Below are 18,062 nucleotides of genomic sequence, written 5' to 3'. Positions count from 1 at the left end.
GTGCAAATCCACCTTGAATTGGCTTAGTAAGTTCATCATGACTGAATTTGATAAGCTCCATGAATATCTATACCAAATTTTACAATGTTTAATCCATTAGTTGCTGAGATATTGTAGTCACACTGCTAGCAGAGCTAAAGATTACATTTATTTTGCAGCAGAGGTCTTAATTAAAAAGGAACCACAGAAAAATGCAGGACGTGTACATTAATGAGTGTAGTTTATGTGATACTATACAACCCATGGGTTCTTACTGAATTTAATCCTTTTTGTTCTGTTTTGTTAAACAGTTACTGTTATACTCCCCCAAAAAAATCTTCCATTTAATTTGATCTTGCTAAATTAAATGGACATTTTCCAGTGCAGTGAAAGCAGATCATCATGATGTAATCAGTTAGACAAAACAACACAAAGTGTGTGACAAAACTGAATGGGGATTTCACAGAGAGGTGTTGTAGCAAAGACTCCCTTGGCACTGAAGTGGTGGGAGGAGAAAAATAACTTGTTGCCTCATAAACTCAATTAGCTCCCAACTACTAGGCTCAGGCAAGTCACACAAAACCAACTTTACCAGCCTCTATCAGAGAAAAGGTGCATTTTGTGATCTGTGTTATTAATGTACAGCTTAGGAAGAAATCATCTTCAGCTTCAATAAATAAACTCTGGCAGCTCAGCTGCCTGGAAGTGATGCACAAACTTTGACAACAACTGTAACACAGCGTTCTCCACTGCATCGAGCTAATACACACAAGCAGCTTTTCACACTACAGTGACCAAAAAAAACAAAAAAACAACTGTTGTAGAGTGAAGAGAACAATGGCTGCCATGGGGAATAAAGCAGCCGGCAAGCAGCGATTAAAAGCAGCCCTAAAAAAAACAATAGACACAGCAGTCACACGCAGGCCCACTGATGGTGAGCGGCACTCGTTTTTGTTTTTTGAAACATAACAGGGGGAAAAATATATTTTACATGTTAAGCTTACCAGCGCCAGTTTTCAGTTTTACTTTCAAAAGATGGTTATTATCAACCGGTACACCCACCAAAACCACCAATTTCAAAAGTGAAATTGGGAAAGATGATTTAGTCAAGATATGACTCATGCCACTCACATCCCTCTCTCTCTTTTGACCTACTTTTAGAGTGCAGTCTGATAGTGTCAGACAAACGCACCCACATGGCAGCAACACTACAAGGTTTCAAAGACTCTGTAACTGCAATTACTGATTTCACATAACTACGCAACTCACATAACACAAACAAACATATTTTGTACCTGCTGGGTCTGGGTAAGGAGGGTAAGGAAGGCAGGGCAGGTAAGCCTCCGGTAGAAACAGAGTAGTGAACCAGCAGCAGCACTGATAGAGAGACTAGCACAGCAGAATTGATGACCACCGCTCCCCCTACAAAGCCAAAAACAAACAGCAGCATACACCCGGGGCTCATGGCCCCCCCCAAATCATGGCCCCTCGCCGGAGACAGGTAACCGCACTCTGCTGTTTTCGGTTTTACTACTGCGGGTACATCTACGGCAGAAGTCAAAGATGTTGTATCCTCCTAGGTCAAAGTCCCCAATGAGTGCAGAGCTGTGGGCTCTGCAGCTCAGTGCTGAGGCACCAAGAGACAGTGGGAGCAGGTCAGAAGCGCAGCAATGTGTCAGCAACAATCACAACAACAGTAATCCTGGTGGCTTCAGCACCAGTCAGAGATTAGAGCAGCGCGGCAGATGATCCGGAGCAGAGAGAGACTGGTAGCTTCAGCTCTCGTTTCACTGTACTCCACTGGAAGGTGATTGTTTTTCTTGCTCCTTTCCTCTTCCTATCCTCTGCCGAGATGCCACACGGCAGCCACTGTGCAGTCTAGAACACTCTGACGCTTTCCCTCTCTCCGTGCGATAGCACCCACTACCACCCCTCCCTCTCAGTCTCTCTCTCCATCTCCCTCTCCCTTTTGGATGCTGAGGCAGCTCGTTCCATATGCCTCTTCTCAGGCTGCAGCTTACTGGCTGCATAATGAGGAGACTGATCAAAACGAGCGTGTGTGTGTGTGTGTGTGTGTGTGTGTGTGTGTGTGTGTGTGTGTGTGTGTGTGTGTGTGAGAGAGTGCGTGCATCTGCATGCGAGGGTGTGAGTGAGAAACTGCATTCACTGAATGCATCAGGTATCTAATGTTAAATTTTGTCAACAGTAAAAAATGCTGGACGAAAAAAAAATATTGGGGGGGGGGGGGGGGGGCCTTCAGTTTAGCTCAGTGGGTGTTCAGGTGGCTACAGGCTGTGTGGCCACAAAGCAGCAGCCCAGGTTTGAGTCCAAAGTTCAAGTCCAAGTTATAATAAAATTAGATTACTACATTTAGATTATATATGTAAGCTCAGTATAGCAATCTGTATGCATCTGTGCCTGGAACGTGTTGCATGTTCAGTTATTTGAGCACAGCCATGTTAGGTTGAGCTAAACGCTAATGTCACAAGGCTAACATGCTTCATGCTGATGTTGTAGGCATCTTATTCTGCTCATTTTCAGCTCAATAGTTTAAGTCCTGGACTCCGCTAGAGCAGCTTTGTGTGATTAGCTCTTCATAATAATCCTTATTGTATATATGCCCCTTCACTTTAAGCCAACTGCTCTCTGATTGGCTGCCCTTTGTAAAGAGAAAGTTTGAACAGGAGGTGGGTGGGGCTTCTGGACAGAGATGTGTGCACGAGCTGCCCAGATTAACCCTTTATCTCTTGAAAAGCTACTAGCTGTAACCTTTGAGGCTCTTTTCTGAAATGAGCAGCCTCTGCCTATGCAGCTACCCTTGATTCTATTCAAATGGTCATCAAAGTTTTTATTGATATACACTGAGGTGTCAAAACCATCATTAAGGGTACAAGTGAGGCTGTCATTTGACAACTTCCCCTGTACTCTTAATGATGAGCACAGTAATATCTGTTGTGTTATAAATAACATCATACAAAGTCAAGAAAAGAGGGAAAAAAACTAATTTAGCGGATAATTTAGCACTCCACCTCCCACAATGGTGGGTCGAAAGTAGTGTTTCAACTTTTATGGCTACACTTTTCAAATTTTGACGCAGATGTTTGTAGATCAAAATGCAAAGCTGGTTATGGAAACACGTCTAATCTGAGGAAATATCTGGACAACCAAACACTTGTCAAAGTTGAATGTACCACATCTGACAGCATGAATGTCAAATTCACAGAAGGACTACAGGCTAAATTTTGCACTTATTTGAGGATGATGGTGATGATGAAGCTTTTAGAGAGGCAGCGATAGCTTCCAATCCTGTAGCGGGATAAGTTATCACAGGAATTGGACTGTTTACTGCTTGTAAATGTTTTAACTTAACAGTTAACAGCATGGACTCACCATGTTTACAGCATGTTGTAAGTGCAAGGAAGACTCTCTGCTGGGTAAAAAAAAAAAATCATCTTAAATGTGCAAATTGTTAAGCTGGACCTTACTAACATGAAGCTGTAAAGTTACAGCAGCACAAACTGTGCACTCCCACTGTTTGAGATGATGATGCAGAAAATATAAATGCTGTTGTACTTGGTTCCAAGTCTCTTTTACATCACTGGAATAACAGCGCGCACACACACACACACACACACACACACACAATACTTGTCCAATACATAAAATACATTTTACATTTCCACGTCTTTAGTGGGCTGTGTGACTGTAACCTTCACCGTTTTTAATGAATCCAGTTTAAAGTGTCAGAACTCTCATGTACGCCTTTCACCTGAGAAATAAACAGCAGTGCCGAGAACACACTCAGCGTTAAAATAGTAAGCTGCTATTTCACTGCTCATGTTCACTGCTAAACACCAATATTAACTAATCTCAATGACTTCTTGTCTGTTTTGCAACAGTGCTGCTGTGTCGTAATACGGTTATTTTTTTAAAATAGATTTTATAGAAAATGTTAAAAAATAAAAAATAAATAAAAATCACAATTTCATCAGCATCACCTTGTTACAACATGTGTGGCTCGAGTAGGCAACACTCCTAATGATCATTTTGCAGAGTAATAGGAGGCATTCATTGCCCATTTGTGGGTGAGCACGTGCAGAGCCCAAAGCAGAAAGCCCGGGTTAACAGAGAAAGTTGGTAATCATCACCGTGACACCAATTATCTCCTACTGGGATTTTGGGGTTTTTTTTAAGCCTGACTGTTTGAACTTCCTTTTTATTACATCCCTGTGGTGAAGAAGGTAAAAAGTTTTCAATAAATAAAAAGTCTCAAATGTGAAATATGGACTCTCAGGTACCTGTGCTGGTTCAGATATTGAAGGTACCCAACTGTCTCCAACTATAATATGAAACAAGAAAAGAAAAGAGGAGAAAAAAAAAAAAAAAGAAAAACAGTGCGGTTGTCTAACCGTGTCCTGACTGATGTTCCTGTATCTGAGGGCTCTGCTGTCATCGCTGCATGTTGGTGTTTAGTCCGCTCCAGATGCTCCATGTAGCTGTGGATCATCTAAAAGATATACAAGCGAGACGATCGTTAGGACATGAAGTGATCTCACTGATACAAACTGCACTAATGAATATGAAGTGCTTTGGGTCCACAGCTGTGACAGTCAGCCTTACAAAGAACCATGTTGATGCAGTGTGTAGGTGACAGCCTTCATTAGGCTTTCATCTCCCCTGTTCAACATTATTCAGATTAGCAGTTGGCTGCTGAGGCCTCAGAGGTTTATTTGGACATAGAGGCAACAGTTAGTGATAAATAATGAACAACAGACAGGGACAGACTGAAGGCTCAGCAAAAACCTCATTTACAGTCAGATTCTTCATGTTTAAAATCATTCTTTTTCTTCTTTTCCTCAACAATTTGTTGTTACATTTGTTTTTCCATTTAAGACTCAAACTGATTCTTGATGGTCTCCTGAAAAAAAAAGAAAAGGCTCGACTTTTGATGTGCAGTTACTTATGATCCATTACTTATCACGGTGTTTGAAAACACTCCACTGTGTGGTCACAGGTAAGTCCTCCCCACACATGAATGCACATGAATAACCTTATAAACTTGAATATGCAGGTAAAGAACAGCATATGTTAAATGTACACACAGACATACACATTAGTTCAGTGAAACATTCTGTCATGCTGAGATTATAACCTGTTACTTTTGATGTTTTTTGGGATAATGAGACATATTTAATATCATTACACTGCAAAATAATCTGATCTTAAAAATGACTAAAATACAGAAAACAGCTATCAACCAATCAAATCTTAAGGATATGGAAACCATATGGAGTTTCTTGGCTGCTTATCCCAGCACGTTTTCACTTATTCTTTATTTATATGCTTTGCAAGTTATAAAAATAATAATATTACAGATTTTTTCCCCACAGCTTACTGTAAAAGCATCCATACAAACATCTCCTCACACTCTTACCTCAGTGTGTCTCTGATGAAGGGCATTGTACTCTTTTTTGAGCTCTGCTTCTCTCTCCTCCAATCTGCTAACTGGATAAGAAACAAAGTTCATATAATGAAAACAGGAACAGGACTAGAACCAATTTTACTGAAAATACTGAAAGACTAGACTCTATGAGAGTGGAAAATCCAATGTTTTTACATGTTATGTCACTGAGCATGATACAGTTATCTGCTGCAGTAATATCTCAGAGCCAGAAGAGGGCTGCCATGCACCAACAAAATCCTCCCGAGTGCCACCAAAGAACTGGGGGCAGATGTACCCACAGCTCTGAATACCCAACATCAAGTCCAAAAGGCATCCTTTTTGCTTTTCCACTACTAAAAATAATAATGAAATTAATAAAAATAAAAAAATCATCATCACTCTGAATGTGTATCTCCTGCATGTTGAGTAGCTCAGTTGGATAAAAGACAAATGCTGCTGATTCCAGCTGTTTGTAGTTTTATTTCTTTTTTTTTTTGGAGTCTTTCTTCTGAGTTTTTACTACAGGGCTGATCTAACAGCAAATGACACTGTAATCCTTAGAGTTGAGCTTTCAGGCACAGTCACAGTTTAGAAGCTGGAATAAGTTTTCAATGTAACTCATAGAAATTAATAAACTTTACGTATAAGCCTAAATTTAATATTTGATATATCTACTTAAGTGTGTATCAGTGTGCTAACGAAGTAAATGTAGAACTTGACTTTAATTATAAAAACAGATTACCTTTATTAAGAAGGCCGAGTTGTGCGTCAGATGTCGCTAGATCTAAAACCTCATTCATAGACAATATAGTGCAACTACTGTCAGTGTCATGGAGATGAACCTGTTAGCATCATGACTGTTTACACCTTCATATTAAACACAGATTTTAACAGAAAGAGGTCTGCAGTAGCTGTATCCATGTCTGACAAAAGCTAAAGGAACTTCAAGGAATAAGAATGGAAATGATGCATCTTTATAATTAGTAAAAAATAAATAAACACATAAACATTGCTCTGAGTTCTATCCAGCCAGTTGAGGACAACTTACTGATTCCAGTGTTTGTGGCTCTCAGGTGGCCCTGCTCATTCAGGGCCAAACAGTCGGGCAGTAGATTACTGTGTTATTCAGATTCCAGCCATGCAAGTGCACTCCGTCAAAGGTGGCCCTAAAGGTTTGCAGAAGCCTGAGTACTAGCAGCACCCTCTGCCTTGAACATGCACAAAGTTTCAAATCCGCAGATGTTTAGCAAAGCTTGATTCGAGAATTCTTGAGAATCAACATGCACGTTAGCAATGACGAGCACCAGAGCAGCTGCATATTGTGGGGAAAACTGTGATTTAGTTTGGGGTTTTTTGAGGGGGCTCATAGAGGAAGTAGATGTGAAAGAGTGCAGCAGAAATAACTGCGGTGTTATTTACAGGTGTGTTCACAAAACAGTGTGATTGTTAAGGAAAGCCCCACATGCAAACAATTAATCCTCTCACAAATAAAACAAGACTTGATCTGGTTCTGATCGTGACTTGTGTTAAAATCTGGCTCACTTGTGTGTCAGAATTTGCACATAGTCTACATGAATTCACAGTTTTCTACATAAAAAGTCAGATTTTTAAATCAGTTTTCCAATTCAGATGTCATTTAGTCAAACGTCGTCATGCCTATTAAGGCCTGTTATGTGCCAGGAAATAATATAAACATGAAAACTCCTGATAACAAATGTCTTGTTGTCAAAACACATTATCCAATTAGAGCTTGGAGCTAAATTTGGTGCGCTTTACACAGACGTGTTTCCACTGACAGGAACACAGTGCAGTGATGCAGTTCTCTCTGCTGCCAATTCTGACCATGAACATAAATTACAGACTAAATGAAACTGGCACAATGACATAACCAGAAAAAAGAGGAAGCGTCAGATCGAAAGAATTAAAAAGAGATTTGCTGAGAATTCGCAAATTTCCCCTGAGCATGGAAGAAGAGGAATGTGCTGCGATACTGTGGTGGACCAAACAGACAGTGACACACTATGTCACCAGTGGAGTAATGCCCACATCATGAAGGGTTTTTTTTTTTTTTTCATGCCTTTGAAAGGCTCCCACACTGTGAGGGATGGTATCGTTCTTAAGTACTACTTCAGAAATGAACTTATTATATCACATCTAAAATATATTATTTTTTTAGATTAAAGCCCAGTAAAACTTTCCTGGGCTTTAAACGTACTCTATTGGAGCTCATTTAGTAAGTTAAGCACTTCACAGTATGTCACTAATAGGCTTCATTCAGGTGGTCTTTTTGCCCTGTGGCACATCAGGAAAATAAACATTCACAAAAGCTTCAAACTGTGGATGCTGTTCACAGGGTGTGTGTGTGTGTGTGTGTGTCGTTACAGATAAAACGCAAATTCAACTTACTCTGATCTGCATAGTTTCTAGTTTTTAGCTCTAGCTGCCGTGTGTGAGATTCCAACGTCACCAGTCGACACTGGAGATCCTTCTTCTCGCCATCCTGGGAGTCTTCCAAGGCGATGTACCTCTGCAGATTGACACAGTGAAAACAGATATTTATTACCACAGCACTGACATTAACAAGAGCACTGTAAGCTACTGTGAGCACGAGAACATCCACTGATGATTTGTTTATGACAGCATCAGGAGGAAAAAATGTCACACATGCATGTGAGCGGTCAGCTTCCTTAGCCAGTCAAGCAATCATTGCCTGAAAGAGAAGAATGAAATAGAGCTGTGTGGACTAAATGTTGCATCTGTGTGTACTTGATAACAATCTGGGCGATACTAATACTATTAATACAAATAGGAAACAAAGCACAGAGTCTGTCTTCTGTTCATTATCAAAGTTATCCAACATCTCAGCACAACAGGTGCAAAGCAACAGCTTCCTCACAGCTTGTGCTTGAGTGCTTTTCTGTGTACTATTTGATATCCGTATCAGGATTGGTTTTGGAGCCTTCACAGCAGCAGCTGTCAGCAACCTCAGTCCTCTAAAACAGTACTGGACATGCATTCATGTTAAATCATTACTATGATAAACTCACCTCCTGATTTTCAACCCCTTTCTTCAAACTGTCTCCAGCCAAAAACCCATCAGTCAACATTAAATCTAACACATAAGATGAAACTGTAAAGAGATCTGGCAAAGTGGGTTTCTAAAGGATCCAATAACAAAAAAAGAAGTAAATGAAATTCTTTAAAGAAGCAAATACGACGAAATATGACTCAAAAGACCACAAGAATTCTCAAAACAGGTTTATGAACTTTGAGTGAACTCCAGTACGACATAAACAAAACTACCTTATACTGTTTAACTACAAGCACGAACCTTGTGGCACCAGTACGAAAGTCAGGAAATCACCATAGGTGCTGACACTGACTGTTTACCAAGGTGGTGGAGTAACCAAGCCAGTAGAGCTACATTACTAGAGTGACCATAAAATCTTCAGTTATTTCAGTCTAGCACTCATCATTTTGCTCTTGTAGTGTAACATACTGCTGCACATACTGTGCAGCAGTATGTTACAATAAAGCAAGACTCTTATTACATTATAAAACAGAAATCAGTAATGCTGATTCATGTAGCACTATCAGTCTGCTACAGCGGTTATAATGAAGAACAGAACAGCAAACCTCAGTATTCACATGATAGGGTGGGGCTAGGTTTCACAATGAGTTCACTCAAAGCCTTGGCTGATTGTGACCCACACCCATTTTCACACCTTGGCTTGTGTGATTAGGTGGAGGATCAATAGGGGGTCCATGACCCTCTTGCAGACTCTCCACCAGTTGCTCTTAGAACTGAGGAAGCTTCTCAGATGAGAGGCGAAACGTCTTCAAGGAAACTTAAAGTCCAGACGCTTTTCTTTCCAGCTCTTTAGACTACAATGACCTGGATGACTGAGAACCTTCACAGACAGAACAGCAAAGCGTTTTGGCCTAAGTGCATTTCTGCACACACAGTGGGTGACAAAGAGAGAGACAAGAAAGTTTACTTCCTACTTTACTGTTTATACCAGCAACAAAACAGAGTTAACATTGTTCATACACAACAAATAAGGAACTAGTCGACTCTCTTTTATTAACGGACTTAACTGAAACGGTACAAGCTGAACATATAAAATGTTTGAAGTTAGAAAATCTGTCTGGTTCTGTATTCTTTTTTCAAGCTGGCAACAGTAGACTAATTTATAAGGTAAATTAGGGGTTGCACATCTTGTATTAGCCAAACGGGCGACTAAGTATAGGCACTTATCCAGTGCATCGGATCAGCATGTGTTTAGGCTTTGCTGCTAATGCGGCTAAAAAAAAGGTTATTGTTTCTTACATGAATATTTTCTATGTCTACAGCAGAGATCAAATGTTTCAGTAGATCACTGAACAAATAATTAAAATAATAAAATGCTGCATTACTCAGATCTTTGGGAAAGTAAGGAGGTGGGGAACTGTTAAGATTGCATTTACAGTTACAAGAGAACTTAAAAACTTAAAAGGAATGGGGAATCTTATAGCTACAGGTCAGAATAACTGCAACAATAAAATACAGTAGGTCCCATTAGACAGCATCAAACATGACAGACAGCATCACTGTTAGAACTGTTTTGATAACTAAAGGTTAAAGGCTACAGCCAAACTTCTAGTAAAAGGGAATACACAGGGTACTGCTGGCCTCTTTGTCTCATTTGTACTGATACTTCAGCTGAATCAGGTGTCTGATGCTGTAAACATGCAGTCTTGTGATGCAGATGCGAATTAGACACCCTGCAGTAGAGCCCCGGGCTGGTGGTGAGTATCATCTGCAGAGAGATGAGGGTCACCTGAGAAGCCTGTTACAAGCAGCCTCTTATTTAAACATGTCCCATTAAGACCTGAGGAGTATAAAAAAATTTTTAAAAAAAGGTGTTTCATCAAGAAAACTTTGTTATTTTTAAAAAATAACACGGTCAGATGTCTCTATCTGTGGTGCCGCAGTCTGCACATGTACATAACAAAGACACGAGGTAAATAGGTGAAGCAGCAGGGGTCTGTGTTTTAAAAACCTTCTCCAGTTCCCCCCTAAGACTTTCAACAATTAACTTTAAAAGACACCATTTACCACCATAAAGGACTAACTGACTCTACAGCTGACATATGTTGACCCCCACCCACCCAACACACACTGCAGCAACACATTTATCTACATAACTCCCAAACTCTTTCTCACCACACTGCTCCTCATATGACCTGGGAAGGAGGCTTGCACATATGACAGCGCTCCAGAGAATAAGTGTTCCAGCGTTTGACCATGCACTCTTCCCCCTACGCTACATGGATAATGATCTCTTTGTCCCTGGGTGCCAACACACACTCTCCTGCTAACAAACACATGTGCTTCCAGAACAAGTGTGTGCCTACCCCCACACAGGGCTTCACTGTATTGGCACTCAATTGACAGAGACTGAAATCAGCTCCTTTTTAGAGCTTTTGGCTACAGATTCCTGCTGGGATGTTTAGGACAGCTGGGGGCGTTTGAGGTCCTGGACACCAGATGCAGTAAAGGGTTAGATGATCTCCTGCAGTAGTCTAATAGATTTTCAAAGGTCATGGTAAAATAATTTGTCTTGTAGATAACACTGTTTTGACAACATACTGTGGGATCCTACTCATCTTTCTTAGAACTGCAATGAGTCGATTTATTAGTCAAACAAAACACCAACTACTTTCATAATTAATCTTCACACAAAATTTCAACCAAAACCACTAAAACTTTCTTCTCAGATGCCAGAAATGCATCACAGTGAATTATTACTAATATTACAATAATCACTGGTAGCATGCAGTGTATGAGAGGCTGTATTTACTGCAGACTAATCAGCGCTTTGAGCTAATACTAGCATGCCATCCCTATTGTCAGACTGCTGTTGTGCTCTTTTGGTAGTTTGGTTAATGACGAATGAACACACAAACAAACACACCCTGACCTGATAACAGACTTTTGCAGTGCTTACGACTCATTCTGAGGGAACGATAAATATGCGTGCACCAAATTTCAGGTGATCACCTGACATAATCATAGACTGTGAATGGCACAAAACTGTGTGGCAATTACACAGCAGATGTTGTGTTATTTCTCTAGATGGGGGAAGACTTGGACTTTTTAGCAGCACTGGAAAGGATCAGATTTCTAGAATCAGATTTCCATCATGATGGAGCTAGAGGAAAACATGGAATATAACTCAAGTCTGAAAGGATTCATCTACTTGAGACAATTTAAAATTGTGCACAATCAGTTCAACAGTGATTGACACATTTCTATCCCAGACATATGTCTAAGATTTGGTTATAGGCCTATTTGTTTGGCAGATATTCAGGTTTCACTTTGGGTATTGGGATATTTGATATTTTTCAATGCTGAAATAGGTACCATGTCACATTTCTAATGTTACAGCAGTAATCAACATGCTTTTGTTCGCCTCACTTTTGCTAATTTTCATGCATAGTGGAAGCTGATTTGCTTGTCGCGCAAACAGAGAGTATTACAGACTGATATAGCTACAGCAACATCACCAGTTGGTTTTGTGAACTCCTGTTTTAAAGCCCAGGTTCCTCTTGCCTATGTAACCTCCTAATGTACTTAGCATCAGCTCATATGTCCATGACCAGTATTCACTCTCATTGACAGTTGCTTCAGTCACTCGCCTGAAAACTGAGAAACGTTTATCTTTTCCGGCAGTTTAACTAATATGGCCAGACACATCTGTCACAATTCAGTCTTTTCTTCTTTAAGACACAGTCAAACGGACCCATTCAACAGTATGCTGAACCCAGTATTGGTTGCTCCTGGTACATGTTAGTGATTCACGGTGATCAATCAGTTGGCATTACTCGTCAGTAGTGCGCGACCTCTCCCACATCAGCAGCAGATAACCATGGACGGACAAAAGAACTGAGGGAAGTGCCGTTTTTCCCAAAGAATTTCCTGCCTTGCCTTTTCCTCCTTTCGCTGAGGCAAGCCAATGAGAGGAATTCCTCTGAGCTTGAAGGACAGAAAAGCAGGACTTGGCCTATACGGCGTTGATTTGGTGAGATTAATCTGATTCTTTTTTCCGAGAGTGACTTTTTTAAATGAGCAGCTTCATAAATGAATCTGTGCCACACTGCTCATCAGCCTTAGAGAAGGCAGTTGCTTTGGTGTGGGCTGTGTGCATCTACACGTGGGTGTAAATGTGAAAATCACAGCTATCTGCACTGGAACCATCTACAGAGAGAGCAGGTGTATCCCTACAAAAAATTAATGCATTGATGAGTGTTTTTCTGAGTGACGGCACCTATCATTCAGCAGAAGAATACATTTTGTTGTAGGGCTGCTCGATTATGGCAAAAATGATGATCACGATTATTTTCACTGAAATTGAGATCACGATTATTTGACGATATTTATTTAACCCTTTAAGACCTACTATAGAACCAAGTCCACCAGAGCTTTTTTTTTTTTTTTTTTTACATGCTGTAGTGCCATTTGTGGGAGCATTTCAAGTTGCTATACATCAATACAACTGTTATAGCCCATATTTTAATAATATGTATGCATTAAGTCCATAGTAATTACATAAATTGCAAAAAAGTGCAATAAACTACAAAAAAAATTGAAAATTGCTTTTGTTTTGTTTACATATATTTCTACTTGGAGAAATTTAAGAGGTTTATCCCTCAAAACTTTAAATACAATAAAGTTGCAAAAAATAGTTTCCCACCACAGGAATTTTATTTTGAGTGTCTTCATAGTTTTATTTTGGAGATACAGCAATTTTTATATACTGCAGGAAAAACAAAAAACAATCCTATGATGCAAATTTGCAAAGAAAACAGCATGTGCATCATTTCACTGTGGGAAGTGTTACGAACAGCTGATAGGAACGGCAAAGCATGTTTCTGGAATATTATGTTTTTGTTCCTGCAAGCGCTTTTTATGCAATTTTTGCAAAGCTATATGTGGAACGAAACCGTGACCGAGGACAAGCTGATGGCATCAGATGTAAGTACAACTCCTCCGGTTTCATATGCAAAACAAATTATTGCGCTAGCTTACACGGTTCAGGTTCTACAGGGATTTAACAATAGTTACGCAAAACGGAGCGTGCTGCTCTGACCGGCTTTAAAGGGTTAACAATGACTTTAAAAAAATAATATAAAATAGTGTGCAACACCACTGAAGTTTTTTTTTTAAACTCTCTTTTCAACCAACGGCAGTCACTCTCCAAATAACTTCTGCTTAGCTTTCCGAGCTTCCCTCGGGTCCTCTTAATCAGCGGTCTCCAACCTTTTTTGCGCCACGGACGGTTTATGCCCGACAATATTTTCACGGACCGGCCTTTAAGGTGTCGCGGATAAATGAGGGAGGGGCTAATAATCGGCTCAGTCATTTTTAATGATCGTTGAAAGCCCAGATCGTAATCGTGATTAAAATTCGATTAATTGAGCAGCCCTATTTTGTTGTATGTGCAGTATCAACAATTTTCACACATTCAAGTCACGATCATGTTGCTGTGTGCAGACTGACATGGGCTGCTTGTGATCGTGGTCGCTCAAACTTTGTGAAATCTGTCTCCTTCTATAACAGAGCATGAGATAAGTGGTGAATAAGAACAAGGGAGACTTCCAAAAGCAATCACAAAAACATCACTTGCTATTTAAACAGCTGATGCAGTAGGATCAGTCATCCTGCATAGCTTAAGGATCAGCTGGTAATATGTTTGCTATGATGGTTCTCCGTCATCTGAGCACGTCAGTATTTATGTTTATGAAAATATGAGAATAACACAAGTTTCTTTGTTACAGTCTATTTGACATTTTTGACAGCGATTTTGTAAAGGTGTGCCATTTGTTGTGAAATAACAAGAGAGCAGGTCCTGAAACTGCATGATAATTGTCCCATTAATTTGGAACCTGTTAAACTAGGCGACTGTGAATAAAAACATCTGTCATTCACACACATATTGGTTTGTCTGTGTGTCTGTGTCCAAACATTACAGAGGGCACTGTATAGCAGAGGTGAGAAATTTCACACAGCTGGATGAAAAAAAACCCTCAGCATACTGATGGAAAATGTCATCTGCAGGTCTCAAAGCTGAGGGAACATGTTACAACATGACATCAATTATTAATGCACTTCTCTGTGACCTGTTGCGCTTGTCATTCAACATTTAACCGTCAAGGCAAATGTCAACAACTGGGATTAAAAAAAAAAAACAGGACCTATTCACACATGGAACAATGGTTTACTAATGCAATCTAAAATAATGTAACAAATTTTTGCAGGGAAGTATTACTGCAACGTCTATTCCAGTTATCGGTTGTGAGTAATTCAGCTTGGATTGTTAGCATACTGTCTGGCAAAAAAGTCAGATGAGCAAACCTCTGCAGCAGTTCACAACTCTTGAATTTCATGGAGACTGCTCATATGAATAACAGTCAAAAATGAAGATGCAACTATAACCACAAAAAAAACCAAAAAAAAAAAAACAATGTAAGACTTGCAAGGATAATGTATGACTTCTGTTGAGAAGGTGTAAATTATCTTTAAAATTCTCCTCAGTTATAGTTAACTTTATTTGTTTTTATTTACAGATGTAATATTATCTACAGCTACTTTAGTACCATTGATGTTAAGTTAGACTCTTTTTCTCCAATTGATCTTTCTGAGTTAACTTCAATAATTACTTCCTCCAAACCATCAACGTGTCTTTTAGACCCCATTCCTACAAAACTGCTCAAAGAAATCCTGCCATTAATTAATTGTTTGATCTTAAATATGATCAACCTATCTCTAATAATCGGCTATGTACCACAGGCCTTCAAGCTGGTTGTAGTTAAACCTTTACTCAAAAAGCATCTCTAGACCCAGCAGTCTTAGCTAATTATAGTCCAATCTCCAACCTTCCTTTCATAGCAAACATCCTTGAAAGAGTGGTTGTCAAACAGCTAACAGATCATCTGCAGAGGAATGGTTTATTTGAAGAGTTTCAGTCAGGTTTCAGAGCTCAGCACAGAAACGGCTTTAGTGAAGGTTACAAATGATCTTCTTATGGCCTCTGACAGTGGACTCATCTCTGTGCTTGTCCTGCTAGACCTCAGTGCAGCATTCGATACTGTCGACCATAATATCCTATTAGAGCAATTAGAACATGCTGTAGGTATTACAGGTACTGCACTGCAGTGGTTTGTATCATATCTATCTAATAGACTCCAATTTGTGCATGTAAATGGAGAGTCCTCTTCACACACTGAGGTTAATTATGGAGTTCCACAGGGTTCAGTGCTAGGACCAATTCTGTTTACATTATACAAGCTTCCCTTAGGCAGCATCATTAGAAGACATAGCATACATTTTCACTGCTATGCAGATGACACCCAGCTCTATCTGTCCATGAAGCCAGATAACACACACCAATGAGTTAAACTGCAGGAACGTCTTAAAGACATAAAGACCTGGATGGCTGCTAACTTTCTGCTTCTTAATTCAGATAAAACCGAGGTTATTGTACTCGGCCCTGAAAAGCTTAGAAATATGGTATCTAACCAGATTCTTACTCTGGATGGCATTACCTTGGCCTCCAGTAACGCTGTGAGGAACCTTGGAGTCATTTTTGACCAGGACATGTCCTTCAACGCACATATTAAACAAATATGTAAGACTGCTTTCCTCCATTTGCGCAACATCTCTAAAATTAGAAATATCCTGTCTCAGAGTGATGCTGAAAAACTAGTTCATGCATTTATTACTTCCAGGCTGGACTACTGTAATTCATTATTTTCAGGATGTCCTAAAAACTCGCTGAAAAGTCTTCAGCTGATCCAAAATGCTGCAGCAAGAGTCCTGACAGGGACTAGAAAGAGAGAGCAGATTTCTCCTGTTTTGGCTTCCCTTCATTGGCTTCCTGTTAAATCCAGAATTGAATTCAAAATCCTGCTCCTCACATACAAGGTCTTAAATAATCAGGCCCCATCTTATCTTAATGACCTTGTAGTACCAGATCACCCTGTTAGAGCACTTCGCTCTCGCTCTGCAGGCCTACTTGTTGTTCCTAGAGTATTTAAAAGTAGAATGGGAGGGAGAGCCTTCAGTTTTCAGGCCCCTCTTCTGTGGAACCAGCTTCCAGTTTGGATTCGGGAGACAGACACTATCTCTACTTTCAAGATTAGGCTTAAAACTTTCCTTTTTGCTAAAGCATATAGTTAGGGCTGGACCAGGTGACCCTGAATCCTCACTTAGTTATGCTGCAATAGACGTAGGCTGCCAGGGATTCCCATGATGCATTGAGTTTTTCCTTTCCAGTCACCTTTACTCACTCACTATATGCGTTAACAGACCTCTCTGCATCGAATCATATCTGTTATTAGTCTCTGTCTCTCTTCCACAGCATGTCTTTATCCTGTTTTCCTTCTCTCACCCCAACCGGTCGCAGCAGATGGCCGCCCCTCCCTGAGCCTGGTTCTTCCGGAGGTTTCTTCCTGTTAAAAGGGAGTTTTTCCTTCCCACTGTCGACAAAGTGCTTGCTCATATGATTGTTGGGTTTTTCTCTGTATCTATTATTGTGCGATCTACTGTACAATATAAAGCGCCTTGAGGCGACTTTTGTTGTGATTTGGCGCTATATAAATAAATTTGAATTGAACTTAAGATTACATTGGATTGTATATGGCCCACAAACTAAAAACAACTTTAACAGTCCTGATTCAGCTCTTTGAAGGAAAGTGAACTTTTAGAATGTGTACTTATGGCTAACAATAGACACTGAAAGCGAAAGACAAAGGGGAGCACACATGTACACAGAAGCACAGATAAGAGTGCCTGTAGACAGCCAATCAAACTCATGAGCATGCCTGCAGCTGCTAAGAAACAGCCCCAAATTTACCCAGCTCACAAAAGCAAGAATAAGGAGTGCAAGCCACAATGCACCAGGGCCACACTGAAGCGGTTACAGCATACTACATAGCTGCAGGTTTTACACCAACCCTCTTAAATAAGACCACGTGATGAGGAAACTGAGTAAAAGACAATACAACACTGATCATCTTTTCACTTGCTTCAGTTTTACTCCAAACTTCAATCTGAGGTAATTGTAGACGTTCAGGTACACGCCCATGCAACATGCCCCAAAGTTCCCAGCAATAAATAAGAAAAGCAACCACTAACACTAAGTGCTTCACAGTGGTGATGCTTGTAACAAATCTAGCCAGAGTTTCAAATAATGAGGTCAGGTTATCATGTGAACTAAAAGCTCAATCCTCAGACAGTTTAAATCCTATGTGTCAGACAGTTTTTCTACTATTGGATCTTTACAATATCAGAGAGGAGCCATCTTTAAAAGGCCATCTCAGGGATGCAGCACTGGTCCACAGTCCACCTGTTGTTGAAACTTTGTGTTTCTGAAGAGCAGCCAATCATAACTCTTTAAGGCAGGGCAGACCTCAAAGAGTGGTTGAACTGAAGGGCTGCAGCAAAGCTAACTATGAATTACTTAAAAACCAAATTGTGTGAAACTCATGCAAAGCTACCCTAGCAGTCAAATGCGAGAAAAATGTATAAGTACAAATCTGCATAAGCCTGGGTTTCAGACCCAGTGTGCAAGACTGTGGCACCTAAACAAGTGTTTCC

The 18,062-nt window shown here is 40.1% G+C and overlaps 1 protein-coding gene across 6 annotated transcripts in view; it reads right to left on the bottom strand.

The window, feature by feature from the left end:
* spag9b (sperm associated antigen 9b) overlaps positions 1-18,062 on the bottom strand; it is a 38,558-nt gene that overhangs the window by 18,776 nt on the left and 1,720 nt on the right. For 4 of the 6 annotated variants that reach the window (XM_026177363.1, XM_026177365.1, XM_026177367.1 and 1 more), the window contains 3 exons: positions 7,829-7,949; positions 5,414-5,484; positions 4,389-4,486 (listed from right to left, as the gene is read on the bottom strand). In XM_026177363.1, the coding sequence (XP_026033148.1) occupies positions 4,389-4,486; positions 5,414-5,484; positions 7,829-7,949 (290 nt within the window). Of the gene's footprint in view, positions 1-1,274; positions 1,868-4,388; positions 4,487-5,413; positions 5,485-7,828; positions 7,950-18,062 lie in introns of those variants that run through there. The other 2 variants (XM_026177368.1, XM_026177369.1) reach the window with 1 other exon arrangement.

This window comes from Astatotilapia calliptera, chromosome 8 (genome assembly GCF_900246225.1).
Source record: "Astatotilapia calliptera chromosome 8, fAstCal1.2, whole genome shotgun sequence".
NCBI classification, from domain to species: Eukaryota; Metazoa; Chordata; class Actinopteri; order Cichliformes; family Cichlidae; genus Astatotilapia; species Astatotilapia calliptera.
Note: the sequence above shows the minus strand (reverse complement) of the source record. Positions and strands in the feature narration are given on the sequence as shown.